Raw genomic sequence first — 19,875 nt, 5'->3', positions numbered from 1 at the left:
CAGTATTTTGGGTCACTTGAAGGGCATGGACGGGGTGTTTTCGTGAAGTCAGGGAGTAGCAGTTGTTCAAACTAGGAAGAAACTAAAGCTTGAACAAGGAGGGACCAGTGAAGGAGGGACTGCTATGACAGATTCAGATGGCCTTGCTTCATTCAGATGTCATGTTTGTGGTCTCCAGGTACTCCATGATTCAGGGTCATATCAGTACTAACTGAGAGGTTATATCATAGAGGGCAGAGTTTTCCTTGGGAGAAAGAGCAGCTTAGTCGCACCATGGTTTGGGTTTCCTGGAAGACAAACTTCACTTAAAATGCCTTTGAGTTAAAATGTATGTACGTTTCAGTGTTTTCTGCCTTGACAAAGCAAGAGGCTAAAGGCTGCGTTCTTGGAGACTCCAGTGGAGATGATGCTCAACACAAACAAGGATTCACCTCTACTGTCCTGATAAGTGTGACTGTACATCGGCAATCCATTATAGCCAGGACGCAAAGATCCTTTAGTCAGCAAAGGTGGCGACTGGCGATAACTATCTGCTTGACATTGTTGGAGGCTGGGGAAAGGATGCCTTAGTCACAGCTGGTATTACAGGAAGAGTGAAGTGGAATGGAGTGTGAAGGCAAACTGGCTGTGGTTCAAAAAGAGTTCCTTGAAGAGTTACTGCATGAGCTCCAATTCTCATTGAAAGATTATCAAGAGAAGCTGTCAACCGTAGTTTTTCTCAGTCTTTGAATTGATATAACCCAGTTTTCATAACACAAGTTTCTCTTTGCAAAACTCTTTAAACAAAGAGACGCTCACAAGCTGCACAGGTCTGAGGATCTCTCACTTCATACCAATATGAAGTATATAATACGCATGCTTAAAGACACAGCGATGGCCAAATCCGTGAAGCATATTCTCACACTAAATTAAAATTTTTTTTCTGTTATACATTTTTACATTAAAGTCTTCAGAAATCTACAATTAAGGGCTTTAAACAGGTTTGATCATGTGAATGATCAAACAAAGACTAGATTCTTGCCATTGCAAAAATGTTGTGTTATCTTGACCATTCCTCTGAAAGAGTAGATATGTCATGTTACCTCAAGGTGATTGACAGATGTACTCTGTGTCCTTGCAGGTTGCGGTCATTATTTCTGGCAGGAGAGCGTTGTGATGTGGAGACGCTGGAATGGGCAAAGAGGAGCTTTGGCGTTCCTGTCCTGGATCACTGGTGGCAGACTGGTAGGAAGGTTTCTATTTTCGAGAGAGAGAGAGAGAGAGAGAGAGAGAGATCTGAATCGGACAACCTTGTTGATGTCCTGTATCAAAAGCTGCACTGTGAAAGAAAGTGGATATACATATATTGTGAACCTGTCTTATCTGATTCCATACATTTTCCCTTTTAGCTCAAAGTTGCATGTTGGACAGGAAGCAGAAAATTAAGACTTGAAAACGAAATGCAACCTGACTCCTAGATATTGGTGACTTAGCTGTGCAAGGAAAGCTGGAATCACCAAAATGATGTTCTGTTCTTATTGGTATTAAGTGTCACATAACAGCCAGGCCAGCATACAGAGTAGGGCTGATCGATTATGGAAAAAAATCATAATCAAAATTATTTTGAGATTATTTAACACTAAGATTATTTAACACTATTACTCATTGACTTTTGTGAAGATGTTGCATGTATTGAACTTAAAAAAACAGTGAAGTGAGTTAAACAAATAAACAGTGAAAACACCTTGGAACTGTGCAATTTCACTTAACACTTTTCCTGTTGAACTTTCTGAATTCCCCAAAATCGCGATCAAAATTTGATTAATGCACAGCCCTAATACAGAGTGTACAGTTCAAGGTCTTAATGTCACAGGATTTTTGGTGGTTGAAGTTAAAACTGTTCAAATATTTATCCCCTACTATATGCTATGTGTGAAGCTGCCTTATGCAATTAATAAAGGTTGGGAAGCACTTTACCCTCAAACTTTAGGGATTAAGTTCTTATGATGTAGATACTGAGAAAGCCTTTCAGCTCAAGTATTTTATTAGCATGAACTGTATATGATGTTTTAATTAATTTAACTTCTTTTCGATCTTTAAGACTGGGTCTCGTCTTAAGCTTATCAGTGTGAGAAGACGTGTGTATATGTGTGGTATTTGCTGTATTTTATTAGTTCATTGACATTAACTTGGCCTTGAGAAGAGGCTTAACTCTAACTTAACAGAAAATCACTATTACCTCGAAAGCACACTGTCATTATGAAGCCCATTTTATCAATTCAATTCAATTTGTATTTATAGTATCAAATCATAACAAGAGTTATCTCGAGGCACTTAACAGATAGAGTAGGTCTCGACCACACTCTATAATTTACAAAGACCCAACAATTCCAGTAATTCCCCCAAGAGCAAGCATTAGCAATGGCTAATGTGACAGTGACGAGGAAAAACTCCCTTTTTAGGAAGAAACCTTGGACAGACCCAGGCTCTTGGTAGGCGGTGGCTGACGGTGCCAGTTGGGGATGTGCTGAACAGTGGCAATAATAGTCACAAAGATAGTGGAACAGTGACTACAAATTGTAGTCGTAGTAGTTAATGTCATAACAGGGCACTGAAGGGCATTACAGGATGGCACAGCACAGCATGGGTGGGCATAGCAAGATGCAGACACTTGGCAGGACGCAGCCGGACGCAGCCGGACACTGCAGTGCATCCCCAGACAGTGCAGGGCATTGCAGAGCGTTGGACCAAAGTGACAGCTCCAACCAAGATCGTGGTGCTACCCTAATCCAAGGGAATATTCTGGGCGGGAAAAGAAACATAAGGACTCCGGGGAGTAAACTCCCCAGAGCTAGGTTAGTAACAAGCATTTCTGGGGCAAGGATACACACAAATGGAAACAAATGGAAAGAGAGAGGAGAGAGCAGCTCAGTGTGTCACAGGAAGGAAGGAACTTCCACCGTAGTCTAGATCTATAATAGCATAACTAAGAGAGGCAGGCTATCACACTTCCCTCTTTGATTAATCCCTTCTGATGTTTTGTATTGTAGACGAGGAAGTCAAAATGAGATGTGATGGTTAAAAAAATAAATGGAACAGCTCCATTGCCACTGAACAAGTATCAAGTATACAAGCCACCACAGATCTCTTCCCCCCCCCCCAAAAGTCAGCCATAGTCAGGTGGGAAAACTCCCAGAGAGCATTACTTCAACCGGTCACATTCCAGGGCAGCAATTAAATAAGGGGTTTGATTGGCATTGCCTTTCATTGAGTTCACTAATGTTTAATTGATTCTGCACCCATATGGGACACTGAGTGACTGACTGGCTGAGACATGAAGACTAAGGTGTGTGCTTAGTGAAGCGATAAAGGAAAGGCAACAATCACGGGTACCTTGTCAGTTTAGGAGCAGAAATTAAAATAGCTTCCGCACTGAAGCATTTGTTGAGTCAGAATACTTGACATTGAGTCTTTACTGTCTTATTCCTAAGTTAGAGTCTAAAATACACAGAACCCGACTCATCCAATGTTTTGTGAATTCTGTTGACTTTCACTTAAAGGAACACACCGACTTATTGGGACTTAAGCCTATTCACCGTATCCCCCAGGGTTAGATAAGTCCATACATACCCTTTTCATCTCCGTGTGTGTCGTAACTCTGTCTGACGCCCCCACCACTAGCCTAGCTTACCACAGATCCTAGCTAGGCTAGTGGTGGGAGCGTCAGACAGAGTTACGACATGCACGGAGATGAGAAGGCTATGTATGGACTTATCTAACTCTGGGGGATACGGTGAATAAGCTAAAGTCCCAATAAGTCGACGTGTTTCTTTAAACAAGATTACAATGATTTGTGGTTAATCAGCCCTGGTGCAGAAGGGCTTTCATTTTGATCTGTCTACCCTTTTAAAATGCCATTAACATAGTCAGTACCTCAGTGCCACATTGCACCAATGCAATTTAGATTGTCAGACTCACAGAGGCTGAGTCACTATCATAATTTTAAAGGTTTGCTACAGTAGGTCATGCCCCTTAATTCACAGTCCAATGGTCGTACATTAGACCAGGAAGGTTGAGTTTGCAGTTTCTTTAAAGGGGCGATAGAATGCAAAACCGATTTTACCTTGTCATAGTTGAATAACGACAGTTCGGTGGGTAAATAGGACATACATAGAAGCTCAAAATCCCATTGATACCCCTTTACTATGCAAATCTCACATTTTGAAACTGCCGATGAAAACGAGCGAATCTGAACAAAGCTAAAAGTTGACGTAAGCATCTGAACTCCTAGTCTTTGTCACGCCCCAACATTTGCATAGGCTACACCACTGACCTGAGGTCAGTTTAGTCTTCTGAATCTAGCTAGGTCATGCAGATCTCCAGAGGTCCGCTATTTAATTACTAAATTCACTTCTGAGACTTTTTTATGCAAGAAATCAACTATGTAGAGGTCAAATATGGGCTGTTTAACGAAAATTGATGGCTAATTGTAAATTTTGTCTGACTGTGTGTCGCAGTTCAGCAGGAGCTCAGCAGGCTACATGACAGAGGCCAGTGCTGCCCGGCGTGTCCTACTTCATAGACTCCGGCTCGCTGTGAGCTAGCTGGATCTCCGTCATGAAGGGAAGCCCGCGGCGCTCCATACCCGCGCAAAGTCACTGTTTCTGGGTTACTGGACTACAAAATGCCGAGGACCTGATGGAGCTCCAGGGCCTGCAGCTAGCCGCGATCTTTACCCATAAGATTGAACGGACAGTAGCAGCTAACGAAATCCCTAATGTTCACAAAAATGCATTAAATTGAAATCGGACACCATTGTTAGCTTTAGAAGACCTTGGGGTAGATGTTATATAAGTGGCGTGACGAAATTCAAACTGTAAATATACTTTAGTTATGCCGAAAGTGAAGCTAACTAGCTGCGATCTGTACACATAGGATTGAAGGGACAGTAGCAGCTAACGAAATCCCTAGCTAATGTTCACAAAATGCATTAAATTGAAATCGGACACCATTGTTAGCTTTATAAGACCTTGGGGTATATGTTATATAAGTGGCGTGACAAAATTCAAACTGTAAATATACTCTAGTTATGCCGGCAGCTAGTAGCCAGCCAGCTCTGCGGAGCCCCGAGCCCCGGTAGTCCAGTAACCGAGAAACGGTGACTTTCACTGGGTATGGAGGTTGCCATTTTCTCGTCGGACTGTGTGGAGCTCCTAAAGTCCGACACGTCTTACCAAATTTGCAATTAGCCATCAATTTTCGTAAAACGGCCCATATTTCAGCTTTATATAGTTGATTTCTCGCATAAAAAAGTCTCAGAAGTGAATTTAATAACAAAATAGCAGACAAACAATGTATAACTTTGCAGTGTCTGAAATATGAGACCTGCTGTCTAGTCTCCAATGGATGTGTATGTGGTTCGCTCAAACCAATCAGTGTGCAGCTCATCTAAATATTCATGAGCATACCATATTTGGAAGAAAAGCTATTTTCAGCCCAACCCATGTTACATACCCTATTAGGAGACCTTAAGGAACAGTGTGAAATACCCTGTATAATCATTCTATCACCCCTTTAAAAGTTTATCTTCCCTTTCTGCACCTCACAGTCAACCTATTATACAAATGGCTGTTTTGGGTCTGGATGAGATATGTAATTGAAATATTACCCAGCTTCCCCTGCATTGTTCTTAGGCCTTATTTTGTGATGAGTTGTATGATTCTTGAATGGGTAGAATTGTGTTAGCCTCTTGGATGGGAAGCCCGAGTCCAGGCAACCTGCCATCATGCTAATGTTACCTCGTGCCCTCCCCTCACCAACTCTGTTTGATTGCTGTCCTCCCCAAGTACTAGCGAACTATGATGAATGTGCCAGCTACAACGAAAGAGCATGGATGTCTCTGTTTTGTAATATCCAGCCTGCGGGAATGGAGGATCGATGTTGGACAAGACGACATCTCTGTGTTAAATATGGGATCAATACTGTTGTTGGACCGTTGGAAAGCCATCGACCTTGAGTTTGTACAAGCAACACCCTGATCTGAGCGCAGATTAGCCCACTTGGCTGATTGGTCGGTCCAGGCTCCCTGAGAGTGTGAAGAGCTAAATATTGTAATATTGCGTAAATGTAATTTATCAATTCAGGCTCTTGAGTTTAAATTGCAAACCCTAGTGTAGGCTTATCGCATAAAGTATATGCTGTATTCCAGTTCAAAGCTGCATCCTCTGAAGTCTGCATTTCAAAGCAGAATACCTTATATCAGCTAAGTCTCTTCAACAAAAAACTACTAGCCTTCTTTTGCCCAATTCTGACCCATTTACTCATAAACACACCAAATAGTTACCTTTGAGTTCCCCTTAAAATAGCCATTATTAACTTTATAAATAATGATCAGATACAAAGACAACACTTCCAGATGTAAGTAATAATGGAAGCCATGATAAGACTCCAATATTTGTTCTTTTTAGTAGTCTGGACTAGGGATGCTAATTTTGTTTTTTTCCGACCGTTAACAACTGGCTGGGTTGTGCTCTGTCATCGTGCAATAAGTAGGTTATTGGGGTTGTGCAATATGTTAGTAGTGCAATACATGGGCTGTTGGATTGTCAATATGTCATTGTGTACTGCATAGGTTATGTGGAAATGTTTCATTTGTGTAGGCTATTTGGATTGTGCATTATGTCATTTGTGCAATACATAGGCTATTATATGTTTAGTTGTGCAATTCACAGGCTATTGGGGTTGGACAATATGTTAGTTGTGCAATATCTCTTTGTGCAAGTGCTGTGCTACACTTATTGTGGAGAATGCAGCCGACAGGGTTGTTGAATTAAAAAATGCCAATGAAAGAAGTAGTTAATGTGCTTACTATATAGGTACCTGTCTAACAGGGGTGTGTTCAAGCTCTACTGATTCAAAATCGATGGAATTTTTCTTTTTTTTTAAATTGTATGTCTATTGCAATCACATGGGAGAAGGAACTACATTTACATACTGTGGATCGTTTTTTGAATCAAGAATCGTTTTTTGAATCAAATCGATTTTGAATCGAATCTTGAGCCTAAAAGTCGATATTGAATTGAATCGTGACATTTTCTGAATCGTGCACCCCTACTGTCTAATGCATGTGAAAGCATGTTTTGTGTTGCATGAGAGTATGTGATGAGAGATGCTAATAATTAACAATTAACAATTAAACGGTTAATCATTAACATCACCGGTCTGGACATGTTGTGAACCACAGGGCACTATATTTATTTGAATGTTTTGAAGTTGAACGTCACAACTCGTACTGTAAATTAAGAGATCATGAGACGTGTTTAGTATTACCACAGGAGACAGAGGGACCAATCAAATGCACCCACAATAGTCTGTCTTTCTGAGGCCAGACTGTCCCATCTGGGGAGGAGACGCATGTTCAGTCTGGTGTGCGGGTGTACTGATGGACACACCTTCCTGAGTGGTGACCATCCAGCCCCTGAATTGGGTCAAAGCTTTGTAAACTGTGGGCCTGTGCTTAGCAGAGAAAATCAATTTGCTAAAGGCAAATAATGGCAATGCCATTCCCTCTCTGTGGCATTTGTATGTTCAGTTCTTTAAATATCCATACACAGATCTTTTATTGAGGCTTTTGTATGAGCATTTACTGTTTTTATATTAGCAGTGTAGGAGTTGAGGGGTTTAGAACAGGCACCAATACAAACAGGGAAATGAAGGTTATGACATTTGCAAGCCTTTTGGTGGTGTGTGATTTAGTTGTTTACTCTGTTATGTATAATACATTGCATTAATCTCTACCTGGACCTCCATCTGTCTGACTGGCAGTGCTGATGGATGGGCTTGACTGAACATTCACTGGCCTGGATGTGCTGAACAGAGCTGCTGATTTCCATCTTTCTCTCTGTAGCTTCAGTGTTTGTGAGATAACATTTCATTCTACTCTGTAGCTTGAATCAGTGGTTTACTACACATGTATTAGATTTTGGATATTAATTTTAAACAAAGGGATGTTTGTTTCACAGTCAAGTTTGAATCTCACTTCTCTCCCTCACACACACCCACACAGAATCCTGCCACACTTTGTGGCTATCCTAGCTAGGTGATTTATTGAGTTTGGAGAAAAACCTCTGGCGCCCACTTGATTTCTGTCTAGATGTGTAAATCCCATTGAATTCTTCACCCCCTGCTAAACTCAATAACTGGCAGCTGGCAGAGAGCGCTGCGATCCAAATGTGTTCTCTACTTTTTCACGGTAGAGTGGGTCACTCCTCGTCTCACTTGCTTTCTCTTTGTGTCTAAGGCAGTTTGACTTCAAATGCGTGGGCTAAAGAGACCCTGGCATCATGTTATACATATTCATTAAATCATCAAAACTTTGTAATTTCTTTCTGAAGGGACAGAAAAACTTTATTTGCCTTTAGCTGTCTTTTTAACAATTTCCCAGAAGAGACAAAAAAACCCAATTCATTCATCATACTAACAAGTATTGCCCTAGCCTGACGTTTACCTAGAACTTGTAGTGCAAAAAGGGGTGACATATATTGATTCATCTTCCAACACAGCAAGTGCAATTTACTTATTATCAGGATAAATTAATTGTTAGTTTTAGTATCATAAAGGGAATTGTTTATAATAAAAACAGACATGAATACCAATCTTATGATTTAAGTGTCTTACTCAAGGGCACCTTGGTTACTTTGCAGTCACAGCCATCGGCTATCGTTCTGATGACGATTTAGCCTCTGGGGGCAATGCACAATATTTTTGGGGGTTCCTGTGTAGCCAGCGGAGATCCGGGCCAAGACTTCCTCTTCCCTGTGCCTGGTCTGATCAGCAACTTGAGACGCAAGAATAGAGTTGTTGTAGAGAGACAATCTCTCTATAATCAGATATGGCCATATGCAGGTTTAAAAAAAAAAAAAGCAGCAGGTAAAACGTTGTCAGATGATAGCCGATGGATTCCGAGATTGCATTTCAGCCAGTGCGTTCTGCTTCTTTTGCTCTCCACACAGACTGTTTACCTGCATGCAACCAAAGCCCGCTCAAACCTGATTAGTCAATTCTACTTGGACAACAAACTGAAACTGGAACGCTTCCAATACCAAACTCTTGTCCCGTTGCCTACAGATTCTGCATTCATATGCAGATATCTGTTTATAGAGATTACAAATCTATGGACATCTTCCCAAAACTTCATACAATGTCATTCTGTAATTTATATGTATATAAATGGTTAACATGTATCAGTATTGTTATATTGACACACAGGTATCGAATGCCAGTAAAAGATAAAAAGCAGTATGTATACAGTGTCCGTCTGCCTTTACTGAGTTCATGAGTCACTCCTGCTGGGAGTCACGATGCACTGTTCGACCGTCTCTCTGGAGACAGGACATCAATCAAACAACATTTAGAAATGTCAGTCCCTTGAGAACTCTCCATCTTCCTCTCCAACAGAAGAGAAGCAACTTTGTCAGTGGAAAGCAGTTTCACATTCAAGGTTCGTTTACTCCAAAATGGCCATCACAGAAAGGAGAGACGGACTCATCCTTGAAAAACTCATTACTGTCAAAACACCTGAAAAGCAAAGTTTGCTAGCCTTTTCTGGCTTCCAACTAAGAATCAACACATTTCTCAAACTTGTGACAGTCTTTTTAAGTCCCTACACATTTTGCTTTCATCTATAAATATTGATAGATCTGTCCTTGTTGTACCTCACCTGCAAAATAGATAGAAATTGAACAAAATCAATCACGGGTGCAGTTGCTCATAAATCTTTCCAGCGGCACGCTTGTAATCCTGAAATGTAATATTTAGCAGCCAAAAGCTGTAATCGATGGCGAGAAAACATTCACCATGAGCGATGATGGAAAGAGTAGGTGAACAGAGCACACATAAAACGAGTAAGATGAGCAACATACCTGCATTTGTTGATCCACAAAATAAATCCCTGACAATAAAAGCTGTATACTAAATATAGATTTTAAATGTTATAAATGTAAAGTTTTTTTTTGGGTGTTACGGTGCAAACACACAAAGCAGTGGCAAAGTGTGTCCTGCAGCGAGCTGCCATGCAATGTCTATGGAAAGCCGATTGATTCTGCGGCGAAGTGTGGCCAAACTAAATTTGTGGATAGTTTAAGTTTAAGCAGCAAAGTGCGGCCACAGAATACCCCCAGCCAATCGGTAACCGAGTCCTGTGACATGTTGACCTGTTTACAAAACATTTCCTTACGCCATGAACACGCTTCCCGGTTGCAGGAAAATGTAATTATTACAGTGAGTGGCACTTCACTGCTGCTTGGCGTGTTGGTGCTCGGCGCAATGCTGAACAACTGGAGGAAGTGGGAAAGTCCAACTGGAATTACAAATCGTTGAATAAGTTGGAAGGCGTTCTGTAATTTATTTCTTTTATTGTTGAAAGGAATGGAAAAAATGTAGTACAGAACATCCTTGATGTTCTGTACTACTTTTTTAGTGGGCGTGCCAGTGTATGTGACAGCTTAACCACATGCAGTTTAATTTCAATTCACTTTAAGTGGAAGTATCCAGGCTAAGTTAATAATAAATAAATAAAATGTCACTGGATTTGATTTTTCAAAACCCTTTTGAACCCCTACCATAGACTCTGACAGACCTTTTTGTAGTGTCTTCTCCAGCTCCTCAGCATAAAGCTGCTGTATCATCACCGTATGATTCTTTATTTATCAGACCGAGTGTATGTTTTCCAGATCCTGTTAAAAGATGCATCATCTAATTCATAATCTTTGCCGTCATCTCTCTATACTGGAAACAGTTCATCAGCTGTGCCAGGTGCATACCGCTGGGATAAAAAAAAAAAAAAGAAGAAAAAAATGGCTCAGGGTTTGGTTCACATCATTTTCCCATTCATCCCCTAGGGAGTCTCCTTACCTTGCAGCCAACTGTGTATCACAGCTGATTGCTAAACTGTTAAATCACACAAAATACCTAGCGGCACTCACTCACTCCTAACAAAGCTCTCCTTAGATCTGCCCAAGGCCCTGGTTGGAAAAATAAAATAAAGTCAGCTGACACAAGACGGTTTGCCTTGATAGTGCCATGGCGAGAAGCAGCGTGACATACAGCAGAGGGTAGGTCACGAGTTGAAGCATGTCTCAGTTCCTTAAACTGAAAACAATATCAATTAGACAACAAACGCAAACATATAGCACACAGGCCTACATATAGGCCTATACCCTAAAGATTAGTTATCCATTTAAAAGTTGAATTGCAGAAGGGATAAAAAAAAATTTGAGTGGCGATTAGTTTTAAAAGCAGGTAAAATATAACAACGTCTTGATGGCAACAGAGAAAATTCACTATGAAGCAGATGATCTAAAGAAGACAAAATGCTTGTTGCTTTACGCAAGATTTGTTGATTCCAAAAATAATTTAAATCTCTTTGTTTCACACCAGTAATTTTAGAGCAGGTTTTGACTATACTGTTCAGGCTGTTTCTGTCTTTCACTGTGAGGCTGTGAAACCAGCAGTTAAAGAAAAAGTCATAAGGCTTTCCATTAAAGATTGATTAAAAACGACAGAGAATGACTGGCCTGACAGAAAAGGAGTTCAGTTTACTGAGTAAGTGAATTCTCATTTGCCCCTTTTTCACAATAGCTTCAGTGTTAACACTGCATTTAAGGTGGTCATCAAAAATGGTACCTACATATTTATATGAGGGGACCATTTTAACCTTTTCATTGTGAATGATGTACTCCCTGGCTGTAGGTTGCCCCAGCAGGCTTGCATTTTAGGGGACTTTCTGCAGAAAACGTATCCATAGACAAATTGTTTTGCATCAAGCTAACTGGTATTGTATTTGTCAAACATTCATTATTTGTCAGTTATCGCATGCAACTCCAAATTTACACATTCTTTGCTGGAAATATTAAATTGTGCTAACAAGCTCACGGTTGAGAATTTGACTAATTTGACCAATTTAGCTTGATTAGTTCTCACTCTGGAAACGCTTGGCTGGTGCAGACGAGATTCATTCTCTGGTACGGAGTGGAAGTGATTGGTGTGCTCGTTATTCCCATGGGTAGCGGACGCAATCATTTCTCAGCCTCCCGCTGTCATCTGATATGCTGATTCTTCTTGCCTCATCAGCCCAGACATGACACCACGCTGCTCTCTATCTCTCCCCTTTACCTTCATTCTCTTTGTATTATCTGTGTTTATATGCTTCTTTTACATGCACAAAGACTTGCACACATAAGTTAACATCTGCTAACACCTTCCCCCCCCGAGACCGACATGCATTCGTAGTCTGTCACCCTTGAGCCACTTGAAGCCAGTCAGGCTCACTTCCCCCTTTATGTGCATATGAGAAAATGTCTGCCATTTTGAAGCCTGGTAATAGTCTGTGCGCTATTTTAAGAGCCAAGTGCCAATGGCAGGGGGTGGAGGAGGTTGATGATGAAGGTTGCTGATGTCACTGGTGTTGCCTGGCAACAAATGTGTGTTTCCAGTTGGCAGGGTTTGGCTGCCTCACCAGTGAGTGGTGGTGGCGAATGGACTTACAGTAGTGTTTTTAGATATCTCTCTGTCTCTTTGTTTGTCTTTGCTTCCCTCTCTCAGACTGACAGCAGATGCCTCTGTGCACAAAATAGAACTACCATACAAAAGTGAACTGGACCTTCTCAAAATACCTGTCTTGTCAAATAAAGTGTAGAATTGACAATTCGCCCCTGGACTTTGCCAGGGCTGGCATAGGAATGTATTCCACACATCCTCTTCCTTGACAAAAAGTCAGAGCCTCGGAGAGTCTGAACAACAGTTTTACATCCTCCTTGAAAACACTATCCTCTCACAGAAAAAAAACAGAGCCTTATAGCATTCACTAACTCGGCACATAGACAGCAATACAGCGAATCGGGTTAATGAGGAATCCTAACCTAAAACCAGAAAGGTCGACGGGAATATTATATAAACCACCTGCAGGATATATTTTCCCAGTTAGTTTCTTAGTGGTCATTTTATTAACATATTGGCTGTAACTGTGGTGCTATTTTCATAGAAAAAATAAAACGGCTAATTAAGAGAACTAGGTTAAGTTTCCAAAATCTTGAAGAAAACCTTCCCAGAAGAGTGAAGGCTGATATAGCAGCACAGTAATGCCCATAGTTTTCAATAATCACAAATGGGCGTAATGTTTGGGTGTCGACATTTTTAGTGTCCGATAGGTGACTTAAATCTTTGTCTTAATTCATTTTCATATTCTGTTGGATGTGTATTGTTGATTTGCTCACTTTGCAGTGCATTCCTCAAGGAACGTGGATTACGTTGTTTTTAATCATAGGATTAAAGTAGCTTGATCTTTTGAATCATTTTGTTTTAGATATATTTGCAACTACAAGCTTAATTATTTGCCTTGGACACACTTGGAAACACCTTCATTTCAAATAGACATTTCAATACCTTAAGTGTACATTTGCTGTTCTAATGTATAAACTAGAATTATAGATTATATATGCCCCCACCAATTTTTTTTCCTCAACTGATTTGTATTCTGTCCCAACTGTTCTCCACATAGACTGGTCCCTTTGTTCTCTTCTACAAAAATGTTTGAGTCATGTCACTCGTGCGCCGTTGTCCACCTTTGGGAGATGCATTGTGTCTCATATCATTCAACACCGAGCAACCAAAAAGATTCTGGCGCTCACTTGGTCTCATTACATTGCTGCAGAGACAGTAGCGCAGATGTTGCTGCTCCTGTAATTAAATATCCGAGAGCTGAGGTGCCACGTTTGTGTTGCCTTGGTTTTTACTGGGGGCTGCTGTCATCGTCTCTCTGACCTGGGAATTCGTCTGGCATTCATTCCCAGCCATTATATTATTTGTCTGCTGAGGTTTCTAAGCCACAAGCAGTGCCTTTCATTAGCAAGTTAAGTAGTGAATTTGTATGCATAAAATTAGTTTTGAGTGAATGAGGCGAACTGTCTGAAAAGTGATAAGGGAGGCAATGTTTTTAGCTGATGGAGTGAAATTGTCCCTTGAAGAGTCTGAGATGTAAATGGGAGAGCGTGTGTGTGTGTGTGTGTGTGTGTGTGTGTTAGGGCTGCTCGATTATGGGGAAAAAAATATAATCACGATTATTTCGGTCAATATTGAATCACGATAATCTAACACGATTACTCGTTGACTTCTGGAAAGATGTTGCAATTATTGAACTTAAACAGTGGAAAAAGTTAAATAAATCAACAGTAAAAAAAACACATACAACTGTGAACTTTGCCTTAATACTTTTCCTATTGAAACTTTATTTTTTCAGAACACGAGAAAATAAGAGTTTATTTGCAAAACGTAATGAGCTAAATAATTGTTTTTCTCAATTATTCTGTTTTTGTGATCATTGGGAGCCAAAATCATAATCACGATTAAATTTCGATTAATTGCACAGCCCTGTGTGTGTGTGTGTGTGCGCCTGCCTGTGTGCCTGCGTGCGTGTGTGTGTGTGTGTGTGTGTGTGTGCTAGTGCACGTATACATAATTGTTCATCTCGCTTTCATGTCTGTCTTTGGTGGGCGGCATCACCAACCTTTTTGTAGTTGCAACCTCTGATTCCCCACACATTTTACTCTGCTCTGTTCTTTCTTTACTTTAACATTCAGCCCAACCAAAAAGACTCTGCTAACCAACCCTTTGGCCTCTTCTTGTGTTTGGATTCTCAACAGACTGCCAATGATGGTCTTAAGGCTGTTTTATGGTCGTGCGTAAACTCCACGCTGTAGCTACGGCGTTGTGACCCTTTTCGGAGTTCTTTGTCAGGGTTGAACATGTTTCTTTGCATCACGGTCCATTTCACCACCAGAACGCTAGGGGGCGGGGGTGTGGTTTCCGGAGGGTCAATCGCGAAACTCTGTGTGTGTGAGAGAGTGGGGAGTGGGTGATAGAGCGAGGGAGAAAGTGAGAGAGTGACGTCAATTGTCGAGTTGTGACTCTAGAGTCATAGTGAGAGAAACAAAGTGTCTCCCCTGTGCTTTCTGATCACGGTGGGAAATCTGTAGCAGGAAAAGTTAACCCTCTCCTTGATTTCATGTTGTTTATGGAGAAGGAGAACCAGGAAATGAGTCGGGAAAATGCAACGCTACCAAGCCACTGCCGAGCAACATGCGTGGCCGCGACGTGTAGGTACATTTTTCGAGAGGTCCACGTCAGGCTACGGCGTAGGGTCAGGCGTAGACGCAGAGTGGTCTGCGGGGATACGTCGTCGATTCTATGCACGACCATAAAACAGCCTTGAGTGTGATCTGTTTAAGTTGTATTGTTTAACACAGATTCCTAGCAGAACTAATCCCACAAGGGTGTAGTGAGTTTTGGTCGTCACTCACTCTTGGACCCACATTTTCAGAGAAAAGGCAGGGAAATAACACAACATCCTGTTCACCTGTCTTAAAGGTAGATATGTTTTGTATTGCAATTCTGTAGTATGATGCAAAAGTATTATTTATGATTTCCTATTTCAATTTTTCATAGTGTTTCCCTTTATCTACCATTTTATATGAGGTAGATGGAATATTGGTTTTCTCTGAAGCAAACAAAATTGAAACATGTACTATGAAAGAAAACAATGTCAAAGATGAAAACAATTCTCTTTGTTTGTTCTCATCCTCTTATCTTCTTACCCCACACCATCTTTTCAGATGACATTGGGTCAACTATCTTGTCCTCCTGACCGAGTTACTGTAGGAATCGGCTTCACTGCTATGCTTCCAAAAACCGACAAACTAAAAAACTCACTGCCATTTCTAACTTTTGTTTGTGCTGTATTTGTTATCCAAGGTGAACCTTAATACAGAAGCCCAATTAGGAGAGGGATGTACTGTACAAACCTGCCATTAGGCAGCAGGTGCACGCAGCACCATTTATCTGAATGTTCATAGAGCAGCTACATTCAAAAGTAAAAGTCAGCCAGTTATGTGGCTGCCTTCAAAGCAGATTTTACACACTTATTTCTAAAAAATATGGACAGTACCACATCTTTTGTTGTATTTTCGCTCGTAGCCCGGCACATTATATTTAAAAAGAAATGCGGTTTTAATTTAGTTCTACAGACAGTGGAATGAAAGGGTTACATTGTGTGAGGAGAAGATGGTTCATCTGTATTAGAAAGAAGTGGAATGCTTGAGGATTTGCAGAGAATAAAGAGTGCAGGATCAGAGAGCTATCTTTGTTTTTCCCGAACAGCAGTCCCCCCCTTAAGCTACTAGTAATGAGCACGGCTGTTCGATAGCTCCTTCTCAGCTGAAAAGGCGCCACGATATTGCCCATCCCGCTCTTCTGACACATCCTCCAACAATCCTCCCCCTCCCACATCCAATTTGTCACACTCAAAATGGCTCTCACTGGCCAAGCTCATCTCCAACAGGTTGAAGGAAGATTGATTTGTTTGTGTACAGAGGCAAAGAAGAGCGCGCGAGGGAGTGAGAAGGAGCGAAAGAAAAGGAAAAGACCATGATGGTAGTAGAGTAAGACTGATATCAAGGTGTGTTTTTGTGTCTGTATGTGTGTGCCGAAGACTCACCAACAGTCAGTCAGACAAGCAGATAGAAAACTGTGCGTGCGTGCGTGTGTGCGTGTGTGTGTGTGTGTGTGTGTGTGTGTGTGTGTGTGTGTGTGTGTGTGTGTGCGTCCCACAGACAATGTTTTTTTACTCCTCACTCCCCTCGAGTGTTCACTCACCTGTCTCAGCCTGTGCTGTCTGCCTTTCTTACCCAGCATATTAAATCTCTTTTGCACAATGTGACTAGAATAGTAGCAGGGGAAGTATTTTGTCTGTTTCACCTCAAGGACGTTTCCATCTTGATCTTATTTTGGATGGATAACCCCATTGGACTGGATTTTGTTTCTGTGGGAAGATCATGGTATATACTGTTGAGTTATGAGGAGATCTTGGTGCTAAGGGTGTCAAAAGTCATATTGCTACATCAATAGGTACAGTGTCTGCTTATTGAAGCAATAATATAATTCAAATGTCAGACTGTAAAAAAAAATGTTTCCAGGTAAGCAAAATGTTTTAATCATTTTTGTATGTGTTCACTCTGAGCCATGGGGTGTAGGAATTGAAATGGACAACTGCTCACTGCTGTGTTATGCTCTATTATGCCTTCATATTGTGGGCGGAGGAAGGAACTTTCGGAGATATTGGCAAACATCTGAGTCAGCTAGTTGGAATCTGAGTTCTGCTCTTGTCAGCCTACCATCTGTCATGTAAATGTGAGGACAAAATATTTTTAGTGAAATTAAGTGAACTAATTTTCATTGAGATCACTTTAATGGTTTGATTTCATGCCTGAAAGCTGCACAGCCAGTTTGTTGTCTCTCCTGTATGCCTTGTAAAATGTCAAGGTGCAATTATATTGTCTTTTTTTATTTGGGTTTTGAATTCACTCTCCCATGCTTGAATTGCCGCCAGCTAGCCCTGGCTCCTGCTGTAAACAGTCAGGTTTAAACACTCCACTTACACGGTTCAGTGGTTGCGTCAAGCCCTAATCAATGTTCAATTCACTGGAGCTTTTAAAGGACCCTTATAGCGTCCTTCAGGGTCAGACAGATATATTGGTTTGCCAATTTTGGCTTGTTCAAAGTGGATGAGATAATGTCATACAGTATAGGTTGATTATGATGGAGTTTGTTTGGCTATTTAGCATTTATTTTAGCTTTAGCTTTTCAATTTTTCACAAAATACTGATTATTCAAAACTTCCACCATCCAATGGTGTCACTAATAACCTTAAAAAAACTACCACACCATGAATCTTTTGAGCTGAAAAAAGTGTTACACATTAACAGTATTTCCTCTTTGCTCTGATTTTGTTTGGATTATATGATAGCCATAAAAGTTAGTAGTGTGTTCCTTAGGGGAAAGCGAAGGGCATGATTGGTCAACAGGGAGTCCATCATCACCCTGTCGTGACCCTGCTCTTTGACCAGGAGGTGCACCCCTAACAGAATAAAAAAATGTTTTTCTTTTATCATTAGTGCTTAATGCTGTCTGTGCTGACAGTGATGGGCTTTGAACCCAGCAGGGAGTGGCTAACCTGCCACTGATGAATGAGGCGTACGTGGTTGCCAGTTCAGAGGGCGCTGTGTGGAACCCCCCCTCTGCCCTCTCTTTATTTGATAACTTAACCCCCTTCTCAACCAACGGCAACCTCCTGCTCATCAGCTCATGTCTTTGAAGCCTGCTGTGCTGAAGTTGGAAGCAGGTCTATAGCCGTTAGCACTTGTTTGATTAATAGTAAGGCAAGGCAGCTTTTATTTGTATAGCACATTTCAGCAACAGGGCAATTCAAAGTGCTTTACATAAAACATTTAAGAGCAGTTAGAAAACTTTTAAAAAAACAAAAACAAAGCAGATTAAAACATAAAAGACAAGAATAAAATTGACAGTGCAGTATAAGAAATTAAACATTAAAGGGCACTTATAGAATGTCATACAAGGTCATCAATGCAACTTCAGTATAACAAATGAACAGTTATTTAAAGAAAGGCAACATCAAAAAGATAGGTCTTTAGCTTTGATTTAAAAGAACAGAGTTGCTGCGGACCAGATATGTGGAGCGTAAAAACTGAATGCTGCTTCCCCCTGTTTAGTTCTGACTCTGGGGACAACAAGTAGACCTGTCCCAGACGACCTGAGAGGTCTGGGTGGGTCATAGTGTAGCAGCAGATCAGAAATGTATTTTGGCCCTAAAGGGTTTAGTGATTTATAAATCAGCAAAAGTATTTTGAAATCAATTATTTGAGGCACTGGAAGCCAGTGTAGAGACTTCAGTACTGGAGTGATGTGATCCACTTTCTTGGTCTTAGTGAGGACTCGAGCAGCAGCGTTCTGAATCAGCTGCAGCTGTCTGATTGATTTTTTTTTAGGGAGACCTGTAAAGACACCGTTATAGTAGTCAAGTCTACTGAAGATAAAAGCATGGACAAGTTTTTCCAAATCCTGCTGAGACATAAGTCCTTTAACCCTTGATATATTTTTAAGGTGATAATAGGCTGACTTTGTAATTGTCTTAATGTGGCTGTTAAAATTCAGGTCTGAGTCCATGACTACACCAAGATTTCTGGCTTTGTTGTTTTTAACATTGTCGTTTGAAGCTGAGTGCTGACTTTTAATCGTTCCACTTTTGCTCCAAAACAACCACCTCAGTTTGTTCGTCATTTAATTTAAGAAAATTCTGGCACATCCAGTCGTTAATTTGTTCAATGCACTTAGTCAGTTCTTGTATTGGACTATAGTCCCCTGGCGATAAGGTTATAGAAATTTGTGTGTCATCCGCATAACTATGGTAACTTATTTTATTGTTTTCCATAATTTGAGCCAGTGGAAGCATGTAGATGTTAAATAGGAGAGGCCCCAGAACGGAGCCTTGGGGAACTCCGCACGTCATATTTGTATGCTCAAATGTATAATTCCCTATAGACACAAAGTAGTCTGTATTCTTTAAATAAGACTCAAACCACTAGTACTGAGCCAGAAATGCCAACCCAGTTTTCTAATCAGTCTAGTAATATGTCATGGTCGACCGTATCAAATGCAGCACTGAGATCAAGTAATACTAAGACTGTACTGTAGAAAATGTTGCCACTATCTGTGTTTAAGTGGATTAAAGTGGTCATTAAAGACTTTAACAAGAGCTGTCCCAGTGCTGTGGTGTGGTCGAAAACCCGACTGGAAGGCATCAAAACTGTTGTTTAGTGACAAGAAAAGGTTGAGTTGTTGAGAAACCATTTTTTTAATGATTTTACTTAAAAATGGAAGGTTTAATATCGGCCTATAGTTGCTCATTAGTGACGTGTCTAGATTGTTCTTTTTTAAGAGTGGCTTAATGACTGCAGTTTTCAGGCCCTGTGGGAAGATACCTGAGAGAAG

At 40.8% G+C, this 19,875-nt stretch overlaps 1 protein-coding gene across 1 annotated transcript in view; it reads left to right on the top strand.

Annotated features, from left to right (window-relative positions):
• acss3 (acyl-CoA synthetase short chain family member 3) overlaps positions 1–19,875 on the top strand; it is a 49,570-nt gene that overhangs the window by 19,353 nt on the left and 10,342 nt on the right. The window contains exon 9 of the mRNA XM_078242537.1: positions 1,121–1,224. Within this exon, the coding sequence (XP_078098663.1) occupies positions 1,121–1,224 (104 nt within the window). The remainder of the gene's footprint in view (positions 1–1,120; positions 1,225–19,875) is intronic.

Source organism: Sander vitreus, chromosome 23 (genome assembly GCF_031162955.1).
Source record: "Sander vitreus isolate 19-12246 chromosome 23, sanVit1, whole genome shotgun sequence".
NCBI classification, from domain to species: domain Eukaryota; kingdom Metazoa; phylum Chordata; class Actinopteri; order Perciformes; family Percidae; genus Sander; species Sander vitreus.
The sequence above is the reverse complement of the archived record's forward strand: the minus strand, read 5'-3'. Positions and strand labels throughout refer to the sequence as shown.